This window comes from Olea europaea, chromosome 1 (genome assembly GCF_002742605.1).
Source record: "Olea europaea var. sylvestris chromosome 1, O_europaea_v1, whole genome shotgun sequence".
Classification (NCBI taxonomy): Eukaryota; Viridiplantae; Streptophyta; class Magnoliopsida; order Lamiales; family Oleaceae; genus Olea; species Olea europaea.
In genome coordinates this window covers 10147595-10157064 of record NC_036237.1, presented here as the reverse complement: position 1 = coordinate 10157064, position 9470 = coordinate 10147595, and the positions used below count along the sequence as shown (strand labels likewise).

Below are 9470 nucleotides of genomic sequence, written 5' to 3'. Positions count from 1 at the left end.
TTATAATGTTTCTTGAGCCATAGGAGTTTTCTGTGAAATGTCTATTGATTATTTATATATTTGTTGTTCTTACGTTGTATCATCAAACATATGTTATTCTGCACGTACATATATTTTATTGGGATTCCTTTATGTGAAAGAAGGTGAAACATTATGAAAGCCATTTATTTTCAAGTAATAGCTTATATTGGCAGTTTGTAATCTGTTTCTGGTGAATTCATGGTATCTGACCCTATCAGATAGAGAAAACCAATATAACAGATTACCTGGAAAGCCGAAGAGCTTAGAAAAGCTAAAACCTTATTGTGCTGATATTCAGAGTACATCGTTAAACGAAATTGAATAAAAAAGAGGCACTGGTGAAGCCGTTGCTCCCTCTTTAGTAATCTTAATAATTGTTGCAAAAGTACTTATCAAATCCAAATGCAGTACTTATCAAATGGTTGAACTTGATTTTGATAGTGATGAAGGCCAGACGTTGGATCAATTTTAATTTTGCGAAGTTGATAAAATTCTTCTTCTTCAAAAATCGTATTGCACATGTGGTTTAATGTGTTATATGTACGTGCAGTGTATACTATATAAAATCTGAACAGTACACCATAATACACAGTTTTCTATCCAAGCTTATATTTTGGCTTTAAAGGCTTCAATTTTAAGACCAAAAAAAGGGTTCTTATCAAGCTGAAATTTTCAATCTTCAAATAAATATTTGAGTTGAGCTCAAATAACAAAATACTTCAAGTATATAATTTGAATGCAATTTCGATCTTCACTTTCCAGGTTTCCTGTCATTAGGTCAATTAACCTCTCTTTGAATTATCAAGAACCTAAAACTATACCACACTCTAGTTAATATATTTATATAGACCTTGAAATTATGTTATTTGATTGCGAGTCGTGTGACTCTTGCCATAGAATGAACTTCTGATTGTAAGAATAGCTTGCAAACAAAAAATATTGGATCATTAAGGCAAGCAATTTAATAGGAAAAACTAAAAAGCATTAAGGATTGGTGTGCCTTCTGTTTATAAAGGCCAAAAGGTCTGAGTTTGTATTCTTTCCTGTCTTAGTACTGGAGCTGGCATTTAGCATTTTTGGTGTGGCTTATAAGGTATGCAGGAAAGTCCTGCTTATAAGCTCACTTAAAAGCTTTCATCTCGCTGCTGTTGGCTATACCTAATTGTGGATCTAAAACATTTGTTTGATTCTTTGAATAGGGGATGTTTCATTTTTTATTTAAAAGTATCGTGGACAACAGCCCTCTGTTTTATTTGGATCTAAACATATATGATTCTTTGAATTGGAGAAGTTTATTTCGATTTTGAATATAAAAGCATTGTGGACAAAAGCCTGCTCTATTATTTGGATCTAAAAGTATTTGCCTGATTCTTTGAATTGGAGAAGCATGGTAAACATTGGTGTGGATTACTGTATTCTAGAACTGGCTGAATTTCTCGCCTTACCAGCTGGTACATAGTTGCACTTGTTAAATTGCTCCAAGTCACCTTTTAATGCTTGAAACTAAGAGCCTGTTTGATTCTCATTAATTGAGGGAAAGTTGAGTTTTGACTGCTATTTTTAGAAAATGTGTGGTTAAAAAGTAAGAAAAAGTTAACCTTGAGGGATAGCTCAATGATCAGGCTTTGAGTTTGCTCATCAATGATCACCAGTTCAAGTCCTCTCAGGATCGCTGAGGTGAGTACCCGATTATAAATTTCAAACCCCGTGAGATTAGTCGAGGTGCGAGTAAGTTGGTCCGGACATTCACGGTTATAATAAAAAAAAAAAAAAAGAAGCGAGGAAAATTTTTTTAGGTATACATGTAAAATATTTTATTGTGTAAATGTGCGATTGAAAATGATCCAATAGCAAATTCTAAAATAAATTAATGGGTGTCCGACTGACTAAATTTTCTTGTATTCAAAGGATGATTAACGTTATCATGTCAATTAACAAAGTATTTCTTCTTGAATTTAAAAGTATTGTAAGACAACTGTTTGTTGTTTTTGTTCATGTATTTATGCTTCTCTGTTTCTTTATTAGGTACACAAAAAATGAGTGATGCATAATCCCATTGCTATCAGTTTACATGAATGGTTTTAGTTGAAAGCTTGACTCAACAATTAACCCTATAAATAGTTGGTCCTATATGTAAAAGGGAAAGGAAAAATATTATCCTATTACTAACAATAATTCCTAGCTGGACTAGAATAATACATAAAATAGATCTTTGTTCTAACTCTCCCCTTTAGCTTGGTGCATATTACACATGCCCAAATTAGATAGCAACATATAGTAGTCTACTATCTTGAAGTCTTTTATGCGTTGTAAAGATCTATGGCAAAAAAATCCGTTCAACTCGATACCCATGGGTCCCACCCCTAATGATGCGGGGACATAGTTATTAGATCCGATCTGATGGTCGACCTGAGAAAATCATTGGATCACCGGGTCAATGGTTCAACTGGTGAATTGGTGGTTGAACCTGTGGTTCATTATTACATCGTAATTTTAATTAAAATATATTTTTGAAACGAAAAGAAAATTATTTTGCCAAATGTAGATATATATGTTTGACTCACATCTGTCAGAGTTTCACCAGCTTCCTAAATGGTCAATGACCTAAAATTTCAGGTACAAAGCCAAGGTTCAAATCATCTCTTTGCAAATTGAAAAAATGAATTTTTTGTTGTACTTTGTAATTTGAAATACATATATTTGCCTCACATTATAGACTTGAGGTTAGCAAATTCCAAAATGGTGAAGGACACGAAACTTCAAGATGAAGGCCAAGGCTTGAATCAGCCTCTTGACTGGTTTTTTTAGTTTATTTGTTCAATATATGAACTCGGACCGGATCATTGTCCGATCGGTGGTTCCCAATCTGAACCTGCCGGTCCTATTTTAATAATTATGGGCAGGAATTACGCGCCTAATTGGGTAAACAGGGGAGGGGCCGTTACCCAGAAGCGAGTACGGGGGTGGGTACGGGAAACATGGTACTCGTCCCCTTTTAAGTTAATTTCAAATTTAAATTTTTATCAAATAAAAAGATCAGATTTATCATCATTTTTAAAGATTACATGAATTGTTCTTAACAAATTGGAAAAAAAGTAATAATATTCAATAACTAAAGACATAAAAAATAAAATAAAAATAAATAAATGGGGCAGGCGTTCCGCCTCGCCCTAATTTAACTAGAGTATGGGAACGAGACAAGGTGACAAAAATACCCAATGAGATAGGGGACCGGAATGGCCAACCGGTCCCGTTGTCATTCCTATCTCTCTTTATCATTGTCAATCATCATCTTTGTTAGATTGTCCTCCATGAGGAAATACTTGAAATACATGAGAAGTTGAAGGCGGAGAAGCATTAGCAATGGCAACCTGAGCAAATTTTTCTTCTTTTTAGCTTGCTTAAGTTTGAACCACTACAAATGACCATGTAATTTTCAGCAAACGTGAAGTGTCGTGACAGTGGGTGTAGCCTGGCAGAAGGTGCTGAAGTAGCTAGCTAAAAGCTGAAGCCTTAAAGTGAACTTGGCGCAAGAGCTTAATAATTTGACAATGAATAAGAAATGGAACAAAAAATAAAGGGATCCAAAAAGAAGAAAAAATAGGGTAAGAGGAAAATCAATTTATTATACATATTTTAGGGTGAATATTATAATGAATAAGTCGTCTATATATAGAGCTACTAATTTAAAATCAAAATAATTACTAGACTAGAACTTTATCTTAGTATTAAACTAGTCTAATCATCTAATTATTCATAATTCAAATTAAACTCTATTTTAAAATTCTAGGATAAATCAATGCAATATAGGAGGAATCAATTCAAATCTATAAACTTTATCTCTATCTCCATCATTTCTTCCCAGCTGAGAAAACTTAACTTCGACGAGGTAGACTGAGCTTCATACTCCAAGGAGATCGATTTTTTGTCTTGACAAAGTGTCGTACTAAGCTCTTGACAATATCTTTTTGAGCTCATACTAAGGAAGGTGATCTTTCTTATGAATTAAATATCTAAACTTATTAATGGACAATTACTGATTCTGCAAATAGTCCCCAAGAATATGATATGGCTGAGGGGAACGATCTCTCCTTTTAATCAAATACTGGTAGAAAACTCCAAAACGTAAAAGTTTATGCAAACTCTTCCTCAAAAATTTCAATTAGTTATGCATATTAAGGAGTACAATGGATTAGAGCTGAAGAGTGGCCTGCAGGGAAAAATGGTTTTATTTTGTATTGAAAATAATTTTCATTCAAGTGTGTGATTGTGAGTCAAAATTATTATATTTGTGCATGAATCAAAATCCATTTCGTTGCATGCTTAGAAAATTGATTCAAAGAGACATGTAATAAAGTATAATAATCACCATTAGAGTATCCTAACCTATGATTGAAAGTAATTTATTTTTTTAATCTTAGTATGAAATTTAGGAATATTGACAACAAATGGAGGATCTAACGCAATATGTTGGTAATTAGTATTATTGAAGAGAAAAGTTTGCCAATGGATAATTGCGTTGGATAAAAATGAGGCCACTAGGAGAATATCACTCTTTTGAAGTAATATAAACACAAAGTCAATGTGAAACGTAAAAGAGTAAGCAATATCAATTTTGTCACGAGGTCGAGAACACATGGAATGTTGACTTCAATGACAATGCTATACGGTAATTCCCCAATTATATTAGTGTTAAGTGTATCGACTACATGTGTGATCACGATAGGGGACTATACACTCTTCAAAACTTTCCGCTGTCAAAGAGAGGCAACAATTGCACTATAATCATTGAAACAAATCTCAAAAATTTTTATGAATGGTGATAAATAAGGTTTTGATCATATCAGCACATTTTTTAAAAATTCTCTCCACCATATTCGTTGCAACATGAAAAAAATCCTTATATTGCTTTTTGACATTTTCCAAAAGAAAGGTAATAATGTCCAGAGAGATTGTCACTTTCTTCCAATATAAGGATCATAATTGTTTATATGGATTTGACTATATTTCCCAGATTATTTTTCCTTAGGACTAAAAGAAAATGTTAGAACATGTAAATTATCATACGTTCACATTCTTGATCCAACATGATGATATAGTACCTCACATTAGCCATAGTAAAGTATCTTAGTTCCCTTAGCATACCAATTGGTGGATTTGTCAGTGAGAGATGCACTTGATGATAAAATTAATGGAAAGATATCTTGCATTATCTCATCAATATTTAATTGTTCCGAACCAACTTCAAATTACCTCCATAAAAGCCTTTTTCACGCCAATTGCATCCAAGTTAAAACTTTACCTACTATTAATCCTATATAAACTAAATTAAGCAGATATCCGCTCGATTTAGCAATAAATAAGCAAAAAGTCCGAATAAGTGCATAAGTGCAATCCTATACATACCAGTGCAGTCAATCCTATACATACCAGTGCAATCCTATCTATGAAAGGAAAAGGAAAAATATTAATCAATTACTACATTAATTCCTAGCCAGACTAGAATATAAGATATAGATAATAAATATGTTAGTTAAAATAGATCTTTTATTCAAATGTTTTCACAGTCATGATTTGATTATTGAGAAGATGCTTAAAGTGTATGGACTTCGTCCATTTTCTGTTTTGATATTTCGGTTTACTCTTACTGTACTGATCGATTTGTGTGAGATTTAAACTCATAGTAACGTTTATTATTCCTCCAGCCCCTATATTTTTATCATTTATGTTGGTCTCGGGATTATTATTTCATTCAAAAACGATTGCAGTAAACAATTTAAGAGATTACAGAAACGTAGAGAACACAAGAATTTTTGCCCCTAAGGGCCCGGATGTTTAGCCAAAAGGCTTACTCACCCGTTGAGAATCTACAAAAGTAGATTAGGCTCGAATTCACTAAGAATCACAAAGAATCGATACAAAAGTGTATGAAGAAACCACAGTTCCTTCAAGTTCAGTTTTCTTTCGCTTCTCTTTTATACAAAACTCAGTTTTCTACAATCTCACAGATCGTATACCAAATACAACCCTAATATCACTCAGATTAGAGATTGTTTTCAGAAAGATGCAAAAATAGAAGAGTTCAGAAAACCCTCAGAGAGAAGACGAAGAAAACCTTAGAACCATTCGCTTAGATTAGGGCAAAAATGAAGAGTCAAAAGACGTTAACAGTCCACCAAAATATCAACGATCCAACGATCACAAAGGTGCCAAGTGTAAGGCCCACAACAGTCGTCCTTTATTAAGAAAAACGTGTTTCCAAAAAACGCTTTTCATTTCCAACCATTTCAACCCGTTGGATTAACCAACCCAGCAGGGCCCAATATCACTAAATTTGGGCCAGCCAAGAATAGAGAGGCAGCCCGCCAACAATTTAATTCCATGTTTGTGATCTCAAGTTTCTGACATATGTTGGAGAAATAAGAACGATGCATTAGAATGGTACAGACAACCTAAAATCTGACTCCATATTATCAGGTTAGATTAGACACAAATGCAGCTGCTTAATGCAAAATATTCTAGTATTGGGAAGGTTTGTTCACTCAATCAGATAAATACAAATATAAAAATAACAGCAACAATAATAGAAATAATTGTTAGTATTGTATAAATGTAGCACTGAATTTGGATGTTTAGCCAAAAGGCTTACTCACCCGTTGAGAATCTACAAAAGTAGATTAGGCTCGAATTCACTAAGAATCACAAAGAATCGATACAAAAATGTATGAAGAAACCACAGTTCCTTCAAGTTCAGTTTTCTTTTGCTTCTCTTTTATACAACACTCAGTTTTCTACAATCTCACAGATCGTATACCAAATACAACCCTAATATCACTCAGATTAGAGATTGTTTTCAGAAAGATGCAAGAATAGAAGAGTTCAGAAAACCCTCAGAGAGAAGACGAAGAAAACCTTAGAACCATTCGCTTAGATTAGGGCAAAAATGAAGAGTCAAAAGACGTTAACAGTCCACCAAAATATCAACGATCCAACGATCACAAAGGTGCCAAGTGTAAGGCCCACAACAGTCGTCCTTTATTAAGAAAAACGTGTTTCCAAAAAACGCTTTTCATTTCCAACCATTTCAACCCGTTGGATTAACCAACCCAGCAGGGCCCAATATCACTAAATTTGGGCCAGCCAAGAATAGAGAGGCAGCCCGCCAACAATTTAATTCCATGTTTGTGATCTCAAGTTTCTGACATATGTTGGAGAAATAAGAACGATGCATTAGAATGGTACAGACAACCTAAAATCTGACTCCATATTATCAGGTTAGATTAGACACAAATGCAGCTGCTTAATGCAAAATATTCTAGTATTGGGAAGGTTTGTTCACTCAATCAGATAAATACAAATATAAAAATAACAGCAACAATAATAGAAATAATTGTTAGTATTGTATAAATGTAGCACTGAATTGAACTATTTGCCTTTCAATGATATACCATATTTATTACAAATAAGGTTTAACCTGTTTCTTTTATCATTGTTGTTATTCTTTATGTGCGCGTAACTCGGCTGGTTCATCCTTGGGTCTTCCGGTTAGCTAAGGTCCATTCTAATTCTAAAAAATTGAGGTTCGAAACTTTATAGCAGTTTTGAATAGTCGATCGTATTGTTTTCGAACTGTGTATTTCTCGTCTTTCATTTTATGTTCCTCTGATCCGATTGTTCTGACCAATAACAATGTAACATGCCGTGACTTCTCTTCATCGTGCAAATGTCAGATATATAAGCCTAACTGTATATACGGGATTAGAATTTCTCAGGTATTTGTACACTGCATAAACCTTTTTCTACAGCAGACAAATATGTAGGCAATACATATCTCGATGATACAACATCAATTGGGAAAACACGCTGTCAATACTTTGTCCAAAATGATTGTTGCTGGTGTTTCTCCCATACTTCCGCGTTAAAGTGACTTCATTGCTTCTTTCACTTGGGGCTGAAAGCCTGTAACACCATTAGCAAATTAGTATAAGCACCTTGCTCACGTTTTATATGAAATGTGTACTTGCTGTATGCAGGACTAACGCGTCTAAAATGTTCATCTCTCTCTAAATATCAGGTGTAGCTAAAGTTTAAGCCTGAAGTTACACTTACAGCAAAAATGGTGGCATGGCCGGGATCGGCAAGGTGAGCAAAGAGGTTATCAATAGGTCCTGTTCCGGTGTAAATGTGTTGGAACCATGCTCCCATCACGGCCAACATGGCCAACCTTCCATTCTTGATCTCCTTTGTCCTCAACTCCTTTACTTTTTCAGGAGATCCAGATCCCCATCCTAGTGGGTCGAACCAGAGGCCACCGGGGTAGCCAACATCAGTTCCTGTGAGCTTGTTGTTGGGGAAGATGGGGTCGGTGTTCACGCACCCAGGTTTGATGATGTCTGCCCATCGTCTTCCCTCGGCCCAACCAATGAAAATCAATTCAACGATGAAGAGTGTTGTGGTATCAGTGTAGTATTCTTGTTCGCCAGCAGTGTACCATGAAGGAGTGTTTAGGATGCCAATCTTTGTCAGGAACTCGGGGATGAAAATCCCTGCAGCACCTAACATGGCCCATCTGCAGTGTACAAGCTCTGCTTGCTGGTTCCATTTCAAGCTCTCAGGATCAGACGCTGTAAGAAATTTACATCAAATGTTCGTTTGTTTTAAAGTCTTTAGAACTTTTTAGTACTTTTCTTTCAGATTAAGTGAGCCTTGTGTAAGAATAAAACAAAAGAATGCTCTATATTATTTGTTATTCAAAAAGAAGTTCTTCTCTACATGAATATTTGTACGGGAGATCATGAAAGCAAACATATTTTGGCTTGAAGCCTTACCTAGGCCAAGAGGATCAAAGCCAAAGTCTCCAGGGAGACTGCACGATAGAAATTCGATTAGATATTAAGAAATACAAGCATATGCATACTAAAGGTGCACTTAGGATGTTGGATTGTCTCTAAACCTGCCATCGAGCCACGGTGGAGGGGTGCTTCCAGGGAACCACAATGGTCTGTCAGGATCAGCTGCAGCACAGACAGTAACCGATCTCACTCCGGTTGATGTAGCATTCTTGCTTACTCTCAGTTTTCTTCCCGATAAGAACGAAGCCTTTGTTGCTCTGGTTGATGAGAGAGCAACAGCTGCAATGGTCGATGAAGCACAGGCAGAGGCCGCCATGTCGACTGATTTTTTGTTGAATTCTGTGTGTGAGAAGTGTAGAAATGAGAATCAGAATTAATGTGATAAAGAGAGCTTATCTTGAAGGATTGGAGTGTGGATATGTGATTGGTTGATTGAGTTGCCATGTGGATTACAGACTGCCCCTTGATATTGCCTTGGAATAATCTGAATCTGGTGGTGCACATCTTTAGTCCAATTGACACTGGTACGAGAATAGGTGGGTGTATTTAGATAGGCAAGTTTGCTTTTATTGAGGGTTATAAGTGAAAATTCTGGGG

General features: G+C 35.3%; 1 protein-coding gene across 1 annotated transcript; it reads right to left on the bottom strand.

The window, feature by feature from the left end:
- Nucleotides 1-7747: 7747 nt before the first annotated feature.
- On the bottom strand, nt 7748-9240 carry LOC111393536 (chlorophyll a-b binding protein 7, chloroplastic). The gene is made up of 4 exons (XM_023019109.1): nt 8975-9240; nt 8850-8887; nt 8131-8645; nt 7748-7980 (listed from the first exon to the last, which is right to left on the bottom strand). The coding sequence occupies exons 1-4, from the start codon at nt 9187-9189 to the stop codon at nt 7963-7965; spliced, it is 786 nt and encodes a 261-aa protein (XP_022874877.1). The 5' UTR covers nt 9190-9240; the 3' UTR covers nt 7748-7962.
- Between the last annotated feature and the right edge of the window lie 230 nt (nt 9241-9470).